This window comes from Schistocerca nitens, chromosome 1 (genome assembly GCF_023898315.1).
Source record: "Schistocerca nitens isolate TAMUIC-IGC-003100 chromosome 1, iqSchNite1.1, whole genome shotgun sequence".
NCBI classification, from domain to species: domain Eukaryota; kingdom Metazoa; phylum Arthropoda; class Insecta; order Orthoptera; family Acrididae; genus Schistocerca; species Schistocerca nitens.
In genome coordinates this window covers 792,199,140-792,218,057 of record NC_064614.1, presented here as the reverse complement: position 1 = coordinate 792,218,057, position 18,918 = coordinate 792,199,140, and the positions used below count along the sequence as shown (strand labels likewise).

At 38.6% G+C, this 18,918-nt stretch overlaps 1 protein-coding gene across 1 annotated transcript in view; it reads right to left on the bottom strand.

Moving 5' to 3' along the window:
* LOC126262310 (ribonuclease P/MRP protein subunit POP5) overlaps positions 1 to 18,918 on the bottom strand; it is a 94,246-nt gene that overhangs the window by 26,640 nt on the left and 48,688 nt on the right. The window contains exon 3 of the mRNA XM_049958858.1: positions 17,997 to 18,166. Coding sequence (XP_049814815.1) covers positions 17,997 to 18,166 — 170 coding nt within the window. The remainder of the gene's footprint in view (positions 1 to 17,996; positions 18,167 to 18,918) is intronic.

Below are 18,918 nucleotides of genomic sequence, written 5' to 3'. Positions count from 1 at the left end.
GCAGGTACCATTGCTGGGTTGCAAACAGCATACAATACCTGTCATTGCAACTAAGTAGCATAAGTTTCAATATTCATTTCATGAGAAAGGAGCAAGAAAGGATAGCTAAAGACATTAAGGAAATAAAGAACAGAGTCAAAACTGGTAGCCTAGACCAAGGCAGTACCCTGGTAGAGAAGGTAATCCAGGAACACAAGGGTTATGTAGATGTGATCGAGGAAGCAATTAATGTACAAAGGGTAAAACTAAGTGCTGAAATAGATCACAGAGACTGAAAGCAGTGGAGGACAAAATCGTGAACTAAAATTGTTAGTAACATTGAAAAGGAAAGGGAACATTCAATCGCAAGCTATCAGGTGTCAACAGACAGGATAGAAAATCCAAACATCTATCCACACTTGAACCCTAACCTGTTAGGTGAAATAGATCACAACTATAACGTGCAGCAGGTGCTGCCGACTTCTGTCCCTGTTGGTTAGAAGTATTTGGGATGCAATCTGATACATCAAAACAATGCCATGCTGGTAACGAACAGTGCCACATGCCTTTCTACTTTGGTCATGAATGAAGGCTTATTATGGTGCAGGCAGTTTCCAATTTTTTCTTCTGAAGGTAAGCAAACAAACCCGGTCGTGTTCATAAGAGCCTTCCAAAGTGTTTTCCCAAGGAACTGGACTGAAGCGCAGAAGACATGCTTTGTGGTACGTAATACACAAGGTGATGTCTTGCTATGGGCCACTGACATGGCAGAAAAGTGTCACACCTACGAACAGTTGGAAAGTGCATGCTTAGAAAAGTTCTGGTCCATCATGGTGCAAGAGAGATTGAGGTTCAAAGTGTTTAACCCAGTATCATCCAGCTGTAGACATGAAAGGCTCAGAAGATACTTTGAGAAGCATCTAAATAAAGCCCATTACTAGACAAAGCCGATATCGCATGCAGATGGCCTAAAAATCTTGAAAATCTGACTACATACATGAGAAATTAATCACCACTCCTGAGCAAAATATAGAGAATTTCTTCTCAGTTCTTGATTGCCCTATATTATTTACGATGAAAGATCTGTGCAACCACAAAGTGATAGCTTGTAAGCAAACAGCACAAGAACTAACACACAGCATGGCGGGAATGGCAATAACAACCAATTCAGCTGGCAGGCATATCCCCCTTGACACAACAATGACAGGAACCAATTTGGTAACAGAAAGGGGCAAAAATTCTATTGAGGATACAAAAATAACCAAGAGTATGTATATAATTTCACAGGGCCTGTTAGACCAATTACAAAAACAAGGACACATATTGACACTTCCAGTCCAAAACTGTAAAATACAAACAGCTGTAGGAGGCAAGTCTAAAGGCATAAAATTGCAGACATGGATTCCTATTCAAAGCGACAGCTTCTCTTTACAATTCATTTTTCTTGTGGTTGGAAGGCTAATAGTAAACTGCCTTATCAGTGTGGACACTTTAGGAAGTACCAGCACAAATTGACACCGGTAAGGGGAAGTGTTATTTTGTTGTGAACGACCAACAATATTCAGCAGACCTGGTCAGGTCAAACACCAAACAAAGCAAACCACACCACACTGCTGACATTCAAATACAAATCTTCTATCCTACCATCATGTTTGTAAACATACAGGGAACTGAGCAATCACAGGAAGAGGAAACATGCCTCAAGATCGTGCACACCAAGGTGAGCAAGTCAGCATGTCTTACAAAAGAACAAGAGGAAGAACTGCAGAAGCTTTTAATACGTTATGCTCATGTTTTTGAACAACGACCTGGCATAATCAAAGGATACAAATACAAAATGGAAGTGCACCCTACACAAAACCTTCTGCTTTTCAGTTTCCCCATTCCATGGGCCAAGGAGGAGGCTGTAAGATAAGAGATTAATAGAATGCTGAATTGGGGAATAATACAACTATCCTTATCACAGTGCTGTAGCCCCGTTTTGGCTATTAGCACACCCCGTTTTGGCTATTAGCACACCAGATGATAGTGTCCACCTTGTGCTTGATGCACAAGGAATAAATAAAATTATTATGCCTGTCAGGACGTGCTGACAACCTGAAGAATAACTTCTAAAATTCCATAATGTTAAGTACCTCACTGCAATAGATCTCCGTACCTCATACTGGTACACTGCTTTTGTACAGGGGGGGGGGGTAGAAACAGTTCAGTTCTGTGTTCTCCCTTTTAGTTTAAATGTTAGTCTGGGCATATTTACTTCTGCTTTAGACTGAGTCTTACTACCTGAACTATAAAGTAGAGTCACTGTGTGTGTTGATGATTTACTGATTGCTATCTCCATGTGGTCAGAACACTTAAGGCTCTTGGCTCAAGTCTTGCAAAGGTTTTCAGAATATGGAGCCACAGCTAATCTAATGAAGTAACATTTCGATAAGGAAATGGTTAAATTTCTTGGACACATAATATCACCTCAAGGCATACTCCCAGACTCTAAGAAGGTCAATGCTACCAGACACTGCCCTGTACCTCAAAATAAGAAAGAGTTGAAGGGATATCTCAAATTAGTATCTTTCCTCAGAAAATTTATAATACAGCAGCTTTTAAACAGTAATGCTCTATTGGATCTTCTACAGAAGAACCACCCTTAGTTACAGACCAAGCAATGTCAAATTGATTTTGACAACATTAAAGCAGCTCTTTTGAATGATAACATCTTAAATCATCCAGACATGACCCAGGATTTTTATCTCTGCACAGACGCGTCGTCGCAAGAGCTGGCGGCTTGTTTATCCCAAAGTACTGACATGAATTGGGAGCTCACCCCCAAGGTAATTAGTTTTGCTAATAGGGTCCTATCTAAAGCTGAACGCGCATATTCCACAACTGAATTGGAAGCTCTAGTGAAAATATGGGCTTTCAAAATGTTCGAACATTACCTGTGGAGAAAGCATGCCAAGGTGTAGTGTGACCATCAGTCTATCATTCCTTCTCACTTGTAAACCCTTACATAGGAGGATCACTATGTGATGTTTGTATTCACAGAAATTTAATTTTGAAATTGTTTATATCAAAGGTAATCAAAACATAATTGCTGATATCTTATCCTTGCTACCACAAGGTCTAGATGAATTCTTGGAATTTGTGGAGAATAAGTCATAATTCAGGCTTCTGTTGATGAAAGCTACAACACAACTGCCATACTATGTTAGGATGTGTAAAAGCATGGAGAAACTACAGCAGAAGGATGCCAAATGGCAAAAGGTATGGCTAAAACTGCTGGCAAAAGGTATGGCTAAAACTGCTGCAGAACAACGGCGACAAGTTGAAAAAAATTCTTGTGACTTACCAAGATGTATTGTTTCACCAACACCACCCAGAGCAGAACCAATGGTGTGTTTGTTTATTAGAGGATCATGTTAATAACTTTATATTATACACTCACAATGTTTGAGGACACTACACTGTCTTCAAATGCCTCAGTAAGAAAAGCTCTTATTGTTACTATCCAAACTTAGGACAAGAAGTTCTGCAGGAAATAAGGAAGTGTGTTTTCTGTCAGAAGGCTAAGCATACAAATAAGTCAAAACTAATTGAACTACACGCGATATTGCCTGAAAGACCTTGGAGATAGTTTCCTTGGATGCAGCTGGACCATATCCACAATGGAAAGGAGGTGTGCATATGTTGTGCTATATGATGTTTTCTCCAAGTATGTCAAATTGTATGCTGTGCGGTCAGTGACTGTGGGCCCCATCATCAAAAGGATTACAACAGATTGTCTACCCAGTACAGGCGAGTTAGAAATACTGCTGATGGACAATGCGTCATACTTTACAAGCAACCGAAGGAAAAAGTTTATGAACACTCACAAAATTAAACATATTCTTGTATCCAGGTTTCACTCAGAAGCAAGTCCATTAGTAAGGGTAGTTAAGGAATTTAACACATTTAGCTGGACTTACATTCCTCACAAGTGCACAAGGTGGATTGAATACGTTACTCCATTCCAGGAAGTTGTTAACAGTCTCCCACATAGTTCAACCAGATTTACACCTACATAATTGTTGTTTGACAAAAGACAAGTACAAGACTGGGAAAAACCTCTACCAAAGGTCCCTTGGAAAGAAATACCGCATGAGGAGAAAATATGTCAGGCACTGGTCAGCACTGAAGAAAAGGCAGAGTACAGAAAACAACTACATGATAAACAATTAGAACACACTGTAGAGTACCATGTGGTACAATAAGTACTCCTTGGAACAAATCCAAAACCGACAAAGTATGGTAAATTGAATCACAAGTGGCAACTGCTATACACAGGACTATTTGTTATATCAGAAATCCCTCGCCCAGAAGCCTATACGTTAGTACACTTAAACAGTGGTAAAGACAAAGGGCTCTACCCATATAAGGATTTACGTGAATTTGTGCACTAAACAGGATTTGACACTGATCAAGCATGGCTTGGAGGAATGTATGTAAATGTATACAAGAGATGATCTACTGTCCATTTGAATATACTTATTACAATTGATGTCAACTGTTAATTTTAGATTTCATTTTGCCTATTTCATATTTGTTGCCATACTAGGATATAAGTTTTAGGTACTTAAGATTTTTATTGTATGTTTATGGGCCACAGAAGCTCAGAAAAAATTACCCTCACCAAGTGCGAGAAATTCTTTAATTTGAAACTGTACTGTTTAAACACACAGTATGCTTGCAATTGAGAATAATGCATGTAGTAGTGAAGTAAAGTGGGGACAGAGCTGTGCACGCACAGTAGCTACCTCTAAGGTTGACAGCCTCCTTGCATGTGCACAGCATAGCATAAGGCAACGGATCACTGCCAGATGACAACTGTAGCTTAGCAAAGAAATGCCAAGCAATCTACATTTAGAGAAATCTAAGTCAAAACGATAACCACAGTACGAGCATGTGTGCTCTTACAACTCATAAAAAACTTAACACAGAATGAACTGCATACTGATAGAAACTGAATATATGTATATTGAAAGTGTGATGTATTAGTAGCCAGCAAGAAGCTACATACTTAGTTTTAAGTTAGCATTTAAGTGTCCTTCCAGTGCATGATGCAGAGTCACATCCTGCGTAAAATATGGGACACAACAGTTAGCATAAGTGCCACACTGGAAATAAATAATTACATGTATAAAAATATACGACAGTGTGAATATGTGTATGAAAAAAACTACAGTATGTCAGATGTATAAAAAGGTTGAATTTGGGTCTTGTGCTACCAAATGACAAGGGGTCAGACCACACATTATAAGACCATGTAACTGAGATGAGCGCCAAGCAAGAGTTATCACAAAACATTTATACATGGACACAAGCTGTCTCAACATTGTCTTACAGTTGTTCATTGGCACTATTCTCATAGGGACGTATTCATACGCAAGAGTGATATCCTGTAGCAAAGGAAGTATAAGTCATCGACACTGAAGTACACTGTTTATAGTCAATGATGACACTAGTTTAACACAATACTGTATTGTCAACATGTATCAATAGCTAACAAACATGAAGTAAGTCAATTAACATGAGTAGATGGTAATGAAATGATGCACTCTGTAGTTCTCTCGAGATGAACGAAGGATTGCAGTAGTAGAGTAAAAATTGAATGCAGCTTCTTGCCCTTAATATTTCCTTTAGGCCATCAGACACATCCTAGTAAACCTGTCAGAGGCGTAGCTAAGTGTCATTATGTAGGCTTATCACAATTTCATGTTATGAAGCTTTCCTTCCTCTGTATCTGTTAACGATGGGTGCTCGCGTCAAGTGCGGTATATGAATACAAAACTTATACACATCATGTGATAATGTTATATGCAAATACCGGGTAATCAAAAAGTCAGTATAAATTTGAAAACTAAATAAATCACGGAATAATGTAGATAGAGAGGTACAAATTGACACACATGCTTGGAATGACAAGGGGTTTTATTAGGAAAAAAAAAAAAAAAAAAAAAAATACAAACGTTCAAAAAATGTCCAACAGATGGCACTTCATCTGATCAGAATAGCAATAATTAGCATAACAAAGCAAGACAAAGGAAAGATAATGTCCTTTACAGGAAATTCTCAATATGTCCACCATCATTCCTCAACAATAGCTGTAGTCAAGGAATAATGTTGTGAACAGCACTGTAAAGCATGTCCGGAGTTATGGTGAGGCATTGGCATCGGATGTTGTCTTTCAGCATCCCTAGAGATGTCGGTCAATCACGGTACACTTGCGACTTCAGGTAACCCCAAAGCCAATAATCGCACGGACTGAGGTCTGGGGACCTGGGAGGCCAAGCATGACGAAAGTGGCGGCTGAGCACACGATCATCACCAAACGATGCGCACAAGAGATCTTTCACGCGTCTAGCAATACGGGGTGGAGCGCCATCCTGCATAAAAATCATACGTTCCAGCAGGTGTTTATCAGCCAGGCTGGGGATGATGTGATTCTGTAACATATCGGCATACCTCTCACCCGTCACGGTAGCAGTTACAAAACCCGTATCACGTATTTCCTTGAAGAAAAAAGGCCCGATAACGGTAGATGTGGTAAATCCAACCCATACTGTGACTTTCTCGTCGTGCAATGGAGTTTCCACAACAGTTCTAGGATTTTTGGTAGCCCAAATTCTGCAGTTTTGGGCATTGACAGACCCTCGGAGCAAGAAATGAACTTTGTCGGTCCACAACATGTTACTCAACCGATCGTCATCTTCTGCCATCTTTTGAAATGCCCACACAGCAAATGCCCTCCGCTTCACTAAATCGCCAGGTAACAGTTCATGATGCCAATGGATTCTGTACGAATAGCATCGTAGGGTACACCTAAGTGCCAACCAAACAGTAGTGTATGGAATGCCGGTGCGACATGCGACTGCACGAGCGCTGACTTCTCCGTGCATAGACGAACCTGCTACAGTCTCCATTTCTTCCTGAACTGTCTCAGCAGCATCACTCCTTGTGCTCAGTTGGCCACTACAGGGTCTATTGTCTAAACAACCGGTGGCTTCGAACTTCGAAATCATTCTCGCCACAGCTGCATTTGTCAACGGACCTTTACCCGTTCGAATCCCCTTCCTACGGCAATAGGATCGTAACACTGAACTAGCACATTCCCCATTCTGATAATACAGCTTCACTAAAAGCGCCTTTTCAGGTAACGTCAACATACTGCGGCATCTGATTCTCTCTCTCATTACAGCTCCTTTTATACACGATTGTCATGCACAGTCACTGATGTTTTGCTGTCCAGCGCCACCTGTCGGACATTTTGTGAACTTTGTTTTTTTTTTGTTCTAATAAAACCCCACATCATTCGAAGCATGTGTGTCAGTTTTTACCTCTCTATCTACATTATTCCGTGGTTTATTAAGTTTTCAAATTTATACTGACTTTTTGATCACCCGGTATTTTGTCAATACTGGAAAATGAGATTGAAAGAAAAAAACCTGAGTAATGTTAAATTAAGATGAGCCTATAAATAACGATTGCTCACAAATGAACATTCAAAGGGGTAATGCCTGAGAGCAAAATGTGATAAAAATGATCATGTAAAAACTGAAAGAGATGTACATAATATAAAATGTCCAGTGTTTATGTAAATTTTTGTATAATATTTATGTTAAGAAATGTAAATGCAATATGAAAATGTATATGTACAGAGTAATAAATATACAAACCCGATGTGTCAATACATTTTTAAGTGTAAATATTTAGGTTATCATAACAATGATGAAATGTAAGACCATGTAAAGCTGAATATATTTTTCAGGTACTAATAACAGTAAATGTGCTACAATAATTTTGTGAAGGTTTGAAACCTGTAATTACATGTGCTCCTGTGAGAAATGTGTGCCAGTGCTGAGCAGTAGTGAACATTTATATCCTTTGTGGACTCTGGTATTGACACAATGTTCTACCACAGAGAGGGTATGGAAATGAACAAAGGCACTGGTTACTTACCCTGAACCCATTCAAGTGTCTTCAGGATGCTGAAATCATGAGTCTGGTTCAACCACTGAAACATGTGGATTACAACAGGAATAAATGCCTGGGCCATGAACAATGAACCTCCTCGCCACAACATCAATGGATCCACTATGCACAAGCCTCAGTACGCCACATTGCAGCAATGGATGAACAAGTTTATTGACTGGTTAAGTAAATGAAACTGCAGCACACTTGTGGACAGTTCAACTTAACTGCAGCGCTAACAAATTCAAGTGCGCGTGCAGCATACAGCTGTTGCGAGAAAGATGCACATAATTGAGTTGTCTCGGTACTGTGTTAAGTGAAAGTTCTACTATGCAGAAGTCACCTTTTTTTCATTCTGCTACCAAGCTACATCCCAATTTATTTATTTCCTTCCCCCAATGCAATGAGGACTCGCATTTTAAAATTCAGCTCTTCGGAGAGGAAGTCAACAAGAAGAGAGAATAGCCACCGCAACCACGACAGCATTGTTGTACATCATTGGGGAGAAAAAGTAAATTACCAAGCCACAGACTAAACTAAAAGATATTAATATGAATTCTATGTTTTAGAACTATCACAACATTCTTAACACACATGCATCTATGTCTGCACATATTATGGGCAGATATTTTTGGTGTGGCTTACAATAATTACTACATATAACTCTCTCCCCAACCAATATAACATCCTATTCAGATATATCTTGTCCAAAAACATGTAATACAAAGTGTGGTGTCACCAAAGAACAAGTTCCCAAGGCAAGGTAAGAAAAGTCCCTACCAGACACAACAACAAATGAGTGACAGTGGCATGTTTCCATATACCATCACTGGAGAAGGTTTGCTTACGTTAGAGCAGACTGCCACTAAGGTCCAGTCTGTAATCATTGCCAAAGATGACAGCATCATCTCTCTACAGCTAACAGTGCAAGAGTTTTATTAAAGTGATGTAAACAAATATAAACAACCTTGCTTAGCAACAGATTACTTCAAAGTTTAATATTTCATCTTGTTCAAGTTATAATAAAGTGATCTAATATTTTGTAAATACTATAGTACCAACTCAGGCTCCTCCAGAAATAAATCTGAGAACCCACCACTGTGCTGAAAAGCGTTATTTTGTGTGGTACAACAAAGGATTTGAGGTGCCACCTCTGCCTTCATGTCTCTATTAAGCCCAAAGTGAACAGTATCACTTGTGACTACCTTACACAATAATCATAAGTTTCAAGTCTGCAAAGTCTAATATGTAACTGCAAGATAAATACTAGAACCTCAGACAAGAAAATGACAGTTGATAAATACGTTCATAGTTGATAAATACACTCATAGCACTGCGCTGCAGCCACCTGGCCAGAGAGTACTTGAGGCGTGTGGCCAATGGCTGCAACAGGGCAAGGAACCTCAAATGTATACTGTTCTTCTTCTGGTGCAACTATAAGCTGTTTTGCAGGATTGTTTCCTGAAGCTTTTGCTATTACTGGTGAGTTAGAAAGTGAAGCAAATTACCTTTGGGGTTCCATCAGACTGGTAACTTTAGCAGACAGTCAAAATGAGATTTTAAGAAAATAACGAAGTGTGTGGACTCGAACTTACTACTTCATGTTTCCATTCTGCAACATTTACCACTAGACCACAAGCTCATGTAGCTCTGTAACAGCTCGAGAAGGAGATAACACTTCCTACAGACAACTCTGCATCCTACAGTGTTGTCAAGTCATGCACATGGCTTAACTTTGAATTCTGAGGGCAGTTGGTTTTACGGACTGCCTTAAATGAACAACTCAGCTTAGTCCCTGCAGTGGTTGGCCAGTGGTCAGATTTTATTACTAGAACAGTACCTACTGAGTGAAGATCTGAAATCTATATTGCACTTGATACCCAGAAATGCCAAGCACTTTTATCATTCTCATTTTTGGATATGATCAAGTCATTGATGGCATCAAATGATTTATTGGTGTAATTTCTTGAAGAAAATGCGCAGTCATGGCATAAAGTTGCATAATATGCAAAACAGAACACTGGTTTGAATTACGGTATGACCTAACTAAATACTGCTGAAAAATGTATTTTGTTATATGTGTGCTCATCGTAACTACATTGCCAACATCAAAATATGCACAAGGTAGTGGTGATTTATTGTTGCTCAACCCAGAATATTAGCTTGCTAACTAAGTGATAATGGTCTAAAAGACATAGGCAACACAACACTGCATAAATATTTTTGAACGTTAGTATATTTTTAATACAGTGCACACAATTGTCTAAATTTCCACCACTTTTGGAGATGATAGCTGTAACACAGATTTTACAATGAGAAGGTTTGCAAATGGATGAATATCTCAGATTGTGATTTTGGAGCTTGGATCGGCATTGCTATTCTGGTCCAACTGATGTTGACTTTTATTCAAAACATACTCTTTAAAAGATACTAATGTGTAAGTAGGGTCCAGAACCTGAAAATATTCTTTCATATCTACTGCTAAGGGAGGACACACTTTATGACCACCTCAACTAGAGTTAAATTTTTTCATTAAGTTTAACTCCAAAATAAAATAATTACAGAATCTGGTAGAAGAATCAATTAGAAATAAATATTTTTTCCATAAGCAACAACAACCAGTGTTGTCAACCATGCTGGTGGGGGAATGGAATGCCTTATCACAAGAACTCCTTACCAACCTTGTTCCTGACATGGGAAAATCTTGCCATCCATGGTGATCACACATCCTATTAAGAACCATGTCCGACCTTTTGTAATGCTCAGGGGATCATCATGAATCATAGTGACTTCTGTGTAATAATTGTCTTTGAATAAAAGTTTCATCTCTGTTAATTTAATTGCATATTTCTTTCAGATATCTTCTACACTATACTGTAGCAGTTCTTTCTATGTATCATCAAAGTTTCATTGAACTATATTATTTGGCACTTTCATCCTCAAGTTTTGCATGCCAGTGTATTATTATACAACAAACAATGTTTAATTTGTGAATAAGTACTCCTAAGACTAAAGATTTCTGATCAATCAGGTTTACTTATTGAGCCTCTGAAAGCATATAAAATGCAGTCTTACGAAATGCACACTCAATAAAAGTTAAGCAAAGGTACTATGGATTTTGTCCCATAAGAAACTAACATCATAGTCAGGCCATCAGATCACCACAGCTTAACAGCAGAAACTATGAGTAGTTCTTAAATTGTTTCTTGAATGTTCTGCTCCCAGAACTTGAAAAGGAAAGTAATCAGTAACTTTCAAAGTATCACATCAAGAACAAAAATCTGATGAGCTGGGAAGGGGCAGCTCCACAGTGAGCTAACTTTTAACAAAGACATGATTTCATTAAGTTTGTTGGGCACTACAAAGTTGTATTCAGGAAAGTTGTCTTAGCAGCTTAAACTGGCAATTAATGCAGTCCTACAACCTCACAGAAATAAGATAAAAGCAGTGTGGTCTGTGGTTCAGTCAGAACTAGGAGTCAAAGTCAAAAGTCAAGAGATTTTGAAAATTATATTATAGTTAATCCTTTTCATATATTACATTGTTTCAATGAATTGTTCTAAAATGTAACAAGATTAGATGCAGACATGACAATAAGAATATGTCTTTTTAAAAAATCTGAAAAATCACACAGCACAAATGCATAAAATGCAATATTGTCTTTGAAAAACGAAAATTCACCTGAAAGAAATGTTATACCCACAAATGAACCAAGGTCATTAATGAGATTATTTCACAACCATTGTCCATTATTATACACAAACTGTTCCAGGCAGGGAGGTTTTCCAAACATACTGAGTTAAAACTGTTATTAAAAAAGGGATCGATAAAAGGTATGGAGAATTGCTGCCCTATCTCACTTCTGCCATACTTCTCTTAAGTGTTTAATAAGATTGCACTGAAACAAATTCAAAAAATATTACAATAAATAAAATAATTTTTAACAGCCCATTTGCCATCCAGAAAGGAATATCAATCAATGAGTTTACTCGCAAGATATGCACCATACAAGATGAGGATTAAAAAGTCACACATTCTGTGATGTGACAAAAACATTTGATTCAATGAATCACTCCTTACTTCTCCAGAAATACCAGCTGTACTGACCACAATTTAAACTGGAAGACACACATAGACACGTTTGTAAATATACTGAATAGTTTAGCATTTGCTTGTGGAGGCAGGGGATCAACAAATGTCACACAACAACAGCAAATTAAAAAAATAAAATAATAAGGAAGAAATGAATTGTGAAACACACCTTCCTTTACATTTATGAGGCATTGATTTTCTTATTTAGAAAACAACATACACTTAAAACTTTCCATTTCCAAAGCAATTACAGCACTCACTACAGAAAAAACTTTTAAACTTCCTGCACACCATTTAAAACTTTAGGCAATTGTATACCATTTTTGGAGACTCAAAAACTAATATTGAGTACTGTGTAGCTGTATCACAGTATTGTGTGTGAAATAATGTAAAGCTTTTGAGTTACTCTTATAAAAATGTTTTATTATATGAAATTGTGTGTACCGGGGCAAATAAATCATGTTTCACATGCTCACATTGAATCATGTAGTTCCACACAGCATGTAGCACAAGCTAGCAGTGAGAAGCCATATTTAATAATTTTTGTGTAGACTTGTATTCTTGCTACAGGTTTGTACACATAATGTACAAGAATCGTCAATTATATGCAATTGAGTTTGATGTCAAAAAGTGGAAATGGACCACTGGTAAAAATGTAAAGGACAGCAAAAGATGGATAATAATGGGTGACTGAAACAAGCCAACAGAGACACAACACCAGATAGCATCGAATCACTATGTACAACTGTAATGCCTAACTGACACTAGAGTATATTACTGATGTCCTCACATACCCCACACACACTTGCATATATGAGTCATTGATGATCTCACATGCCAACACACTTGAATATATGAGTTATTTCAGCAGGTGGCTTCTCTGTTACCCCTGCTTCACACAATTTCATTAGAAAAAATGACCCACTTGACGTGACAAGTACACATCAATGTAAAACGACTGAAGGAAAGTGTTTTCATTGTATGAGCCACAGGTTTCATCCAATTTTAACAGTAAGTACATGGATACACGGTATTAACTTCTTGAGGCACTGGATCCAATTAGTGTCAAAAAAGCAGGCTGATGGCAACAGTTATTTAATAAGAGAAATACACAGCCATTTGCTAGGATCACAATATCCCTCAGAACTGAGTGCTTCAAACTATGTTGCACTTTTTTCCTCAGCAAGCAATGGAATCTTTCAGCATTATAATACTCCTTGTCATCACAAGCATCATGTGCTCAAATGATAGAGATAATATTGTGGACTTTCACTGTCCTCAGTAACTTCCAAATATACAAGTCTTCAATCTTATTTGATCACTTGACATAACACGCTACTTTTTACAATGAATCTGTTTTATACACAGTATGATTCCCCCATGAACCATGGACCTTGCCGTTGGTGGGGAGGCTTGCGTGCCTCAGCGATACAGATGGCCGTACCGTAGGTGCAACCACAACGTAGGGGTATCTGTTGAGAGGCCAGACAAACATGTGGTTCCTGAAGAGGGGCAGCAGCCTTTTCAGTAGTTGCAGGGGCAACAGTCTGGATGATTGACTGATCTGGCCTTGTAACATTAACCAAAACGGCCTTGCTGTGCTGGTACTGCGAACGGCTGAAAGCAAGGGGAAACTACAGCCGTAATTTTTCCCGAGGACATGCAGCTTTACTGTATGATTAAATGATGATGGCGTCCTCTTGGGTAAAATATTCCGGAGGTAAAATAGTCCCCCATTCGGATCTCCGGGCAGGGACTACTCAAGAGGACGTCGTTATGAGGAGAAAGAAAACTGGCATTCTACAGATCGGAGCGTGGAATGTCAGATCCCTTAATCGGGCAGGTAGGTTAGAAAATTTAAAAAGGGAAATGGATAGGTTAAAGTTAGATATAGTGGGAATTAGTGAAGTTTGGCGGCAGGAGAAACAAGATTTTTGGTCAGGTGATTACAGGGTTATAAATACAAAATCAAATAGGGGTAATGCAGGAGTAGGTTTAATAATGAATAAAAAAATAGGAGTGCGGGTTAGCTACTACAAACAGCATAGTGAACGCATTATTGTGGCCAAGATAGACACAAAGCCCATGCCTACTACAGTAGTACAAGTTTATATGCCAACTAGCTCTGCAGATGATGAAGAAATTGATGAAATGTATGACGAGATAAAAGAAATTATTCAGGTAGTGAAGGGAGACGAAAATTTAATAGTCATGGGTGACTGGAATTCGTCAGTAGGAAAAGGGAGAGAAGGAAACATAGTAGGTGAATATGGATTGGGGGGAAGAAATGAAAGAGGAAGCCGCCTTGTAGAATTTTGCACAGAGCGTAACTTAATCATAGCTAACACTTGGTTCAAGAATCATAAAAGAAGGTTGTATACCTGGAAGAATCCTGGAGATACTAATAGGTATCAGATAGATTATATAATGGTAAGACAGAGATTTAGGAACCAGGTTTTAAATTGTAAGACATTTCCAGGGGCAGATGTGGATTCTGACCACAATCTGTTGGTTATGAACTGCAGATTGAAACTGAAGAAACTGCAAAAAGGTGGGAATTTAAGGAGATGGGACCTGGATAAACTGAAAGAACCAGAGGTTGTAGAGAGTTTCAGGGAGAGCATAAGGGAACAATTGACAGGAATGGGGGAAAGAAATACAGTAGAAGAAGAATGGGTAGCTCTGAGGGATGAAGTAGTGAAGGCAGCAGAGGATCAAGTATGTAAAAAGACGAGGGCTAATAGAAATCCTTGGGTAACAGAAGAAATATTGAATTTAATTGATGAAAGGAGAAAATATAAAAATGCAGTAAATGAAGCAGGCAAAAGGGAATACAAACGTCTCAAAAATGAGATCGACAGAAAGTGCAAAATGGCTAAGCAGCGATGGCTAGAGGACAAATGTAAGGATGTAGAGGCTTGTCTCACTAGGGGTAAGATAGATACTGCCTACAGGAAAATTAAAGAGACCTTTGGAGAGAAGAGAACCACTTGTATGAATATCAAGAGCTCAGATGGAAACCCAGTTCTAAGCAAAGAAGGGAAGGCAGAAAGGTGGAAGGAGTATATAGAGGGTTTATACAAGGACGATGTACTTGAGGACAGTATTATGGAAATGGAAGAGGATGTAGATGAAGATGAAATGGGAGATAAGATACTGCGTGAAGAGTTTGACAGAGCACTTAAAGACCTGAGTCGAAACAAGGCCCCGGGAGTAGACAACATTCCATTAGAACTACTGATGGCCTTGGGAGAGCCAGTCACGACAAAACTCTACCATCTGGTGAGCAAGATGTATGAGACAGGCGAAATACCCACAGACTTCAAGAAGAATATAATAATTCCAATACCAAAGACAGCAGGTGTTGACAGATGTGAAAATTACCGAACTATCAGTTTAATAAGCCACAGCTGCAAAATACTAACACGAATTCTTTACAGACGAATGGAAAAACTGGTACAAGCGGACCTCGGGGAAGATCAGTTTGGATTCCGTAGAAATGTTGGAACACGTGAGGCAATACTAACCTTACGACTTATCTTAGAAGAAAGATTAAGAAAAGGCAAACCTACGTTTCTAGCATTTGTACACGTAGAGAAAGCTTTTGACAATGTTAACTGGAATACTCTCTTTCAAATTCTAAAGGTGGCAGGGGTAAAATACAGGGAGCGAAAGGCTATTTACAATTTGTACAGAAACCAGATGGCAGTTATAAGAGTCGAGGGGCATGAAAGGGAAGCAGTGGTTGGGAAAGGAGTGAGACAGGGTTGTAGCCTCTCCCCGATGTTATTCAATCTGTATATTGAGCAAGCAGTAAAGGAAACAAAAGAAAAATTCGGAGTAGGTATTAAAATTCATGGAGAAGAATTAAAAACTTTGAGGTTCGCCGATGACATTGTAATTCTGTCAGAGACAGCAAAGGACTTGGAACAGCAGTTGAACGGAATGGACAGTGTCTTGAAAGGAGGATATAAGATGAACATCAACAAAAGCAAAACGAGGATAATGGAATGTAGTCAAATTAAATCGGGTGATGCCGAGGGAATTAGATTAGGAAATGAGACACTTAAAGCAGTAAAGGAGTTTTGCTATTTAGGGAGTAAAATAACTGATGATGGTCGAAGTAGAGAGGATATAAAATGTAGACTGGCAATGGCAAGGAAATCGTTTCTGAAGAAGAGAAATTTGTTAACATCAAATATAGATTTAAGTGTCAGGAAGTCGTTTCTGAAAGTATTTGTATGGAGTGTAGCCATGTATGGAAGTGAAACATGGACGATAACCAGTTTGGACAAGAAGAGAATAGAAGCTTTCGAAATGTGGTGCTACAGAAGAATGCTGAAGATAAGGTGGGTAGATCACGTAACTAATGAGGAGGTGTTGAATAGGATTGGGGAGAAGAGAAGTTTGTGGCACAACTTGACTAGAAGAAGGGATCGGTTGGTAGGACATGTTTTGAGGCATCAAGGGATCACAAATTTAGCATTGGAGGGCAGCGTGGAGGGTAAAAATCGTAGAGGGAGACCAAGAGATGAATACACTAAGCAGATTCAGAAGGATGTAGGTTGCAGTAGGTACTGGGAGATGAAGAAGCTTGCACAGGATAGAGTAGCATGGAGAGCTGCATCAAACCAGTCTCAGGACTGAAGACCACAACAACAACAACATGATTGATTATGTTTTATTACAATACAGTCTCTTCAGCTGATGTAATGAAGATGACAGGGTTTTTCACCCACACACACTTGCACACACAGCTACATCATTCTCCTTACATTGTGTGTTTAAGGGAAAGAGGAAGTGAGAGAAAGTTGGGAAGGGGAGAAGAACTTGCATCATTTCTGTGTTTTTTAAAGATGAACTGAACTTTGTAAATCATACAATATACAATTCTTTGATATTTAGTTAGTTTCATGTTTCATAGATCATTTAAGTGATTTTTTTTTTATTGAAATAGAACGAGTCAGATAATTGCTGTTGCTCCATGCTTCCTCTTTATGGTGATGGATGTCTATTCTAGTGCTGTCATTTGTATTTAACACACAATTTACCATTATGGTAAGCATAGAAATCAACATATTACAAAGGCACTGCATAAACATTGTCAATACTAATGTGCAAGCATAAAACAAAAAGTGTTTTTACAAATAAGGTATCAACAGCATCTCTGTTGATCCCACCCAGCCTGCCACTCACAGTTACATGAAAGATGGCACTTTTGACTCTCCTGTCAACTTGCCACCAGTTTGGGCCACCCTTCCATTACTCACTGTCTCCAATGAGGGGCACCGCGTGTACACACCACCAGAGGATGTAAATACACACGCCCTCGCTGCTTGAGACTTTGTTTGGCCAGCACATCATTCCAAGCAGCCAGAATTCAGAGCTCGCCTCCACATCAAGTTTGTCTATAGGCTTATGGACGTAAGTGTGAAACGCTGCAGTGAGGAACACTGTATTGAAGTAGCATGATGCTGCTAAGTATTATTAATACTGAAAGACTTATACATGTCAGCCAACTTCGAGACCATTTGTTACAATCGTGAATGTTACTATCACCTGTGTATAATTCAGCACCACAGAAGAACCTAAAGCATTCAAAGTTATGTATAAATCAACTATTAAGTGCACATAGTGTAAATAAACAGATTAATGAGTTATCTTTTTGTAGATGTCTGCTTGCATTTACTAGCCACCTCAGCTACCCATACAACATATTCATCAATTATTTCCATCAATTTCTTATAAACAATGTGAAAAAATGTGTTCCTTTCCAGTGAATCAACTTTGCACTAATGTAAATATCAGTAATTCTACCAAAACAAGTCAGAATTGCACACAGAAGCATTTTAACAAAAACATACATGTGCTCTTAAAGTCTAATCTGTATCCAATCTACTCCAGAAAATGTTTACACTCACCCGAACAAAACGGTAACACTGTTGCAGAGTAGCACCAACGTACAGAGTGTGCAGAGTTATTTGGTGGCCACTGACGTCATTCATCATAGGAAGTGTACTGGCAACAAGGCGATGAGGACCATGTCGAGTCCGAATCATAGCAATGCGTGTCCACTTGTTACAGTATTTTGCTATCAGGAAACAAATTTCACAATCATCATCATCTAATAGGATTATTATTTTGTGTGCTCATTAGTTAGAACAATTTTTAAACAAAACATTCTCAATATTTTTGCTACACCAATCAAAGTATCACAGTCATGTTTTTTTAATCAATTACAAATCCATTCTCTCTTGATGGAAATGGTGAGTACAACACTAAAATGCTAAAATACAAACTACATCTTTTATGGCTAGAATAACAATTGTTATTTCACTGTGTATGGGATAAGAATTCTGCTCTCCTCTGAAGTTAAATGTCTCTTACATCTATAAGACCTTGCCTTACAACCTCTTAAACAAAAATATAGTGGTTTGGTTTGGTTTTGCTTTAGGGTGCAAACAACAACTGGGGTCATATGCGCCCAAGTAAAACAATAGAACATGAAGACGGAGAGGAGTTAAAAAATGACTATACATCAGTCCCAATTGACATAAGGCACATGGAGAAAGGGCTACAAAAGACGCCATACACAAATGGAGGTCCAAAACTAAAAATTAAATGGCCTTCATCATATTGCTTTGATGGATAAAAAGTAAAACATGGTCGACAACCCATGCGTCATTTGCTAAAACAGCCTATCACTCAGACAGCAAACCCAAGCAGGAACGTAAATGGGCATTCCACCAGGAAGTGGCATACAGTTAAAACTAGGGCGCAATGTGTACAAAGTGGTGGGGTAGCACCACTTATCGAATGACGATGTCTAAAAAGGCAGTACCC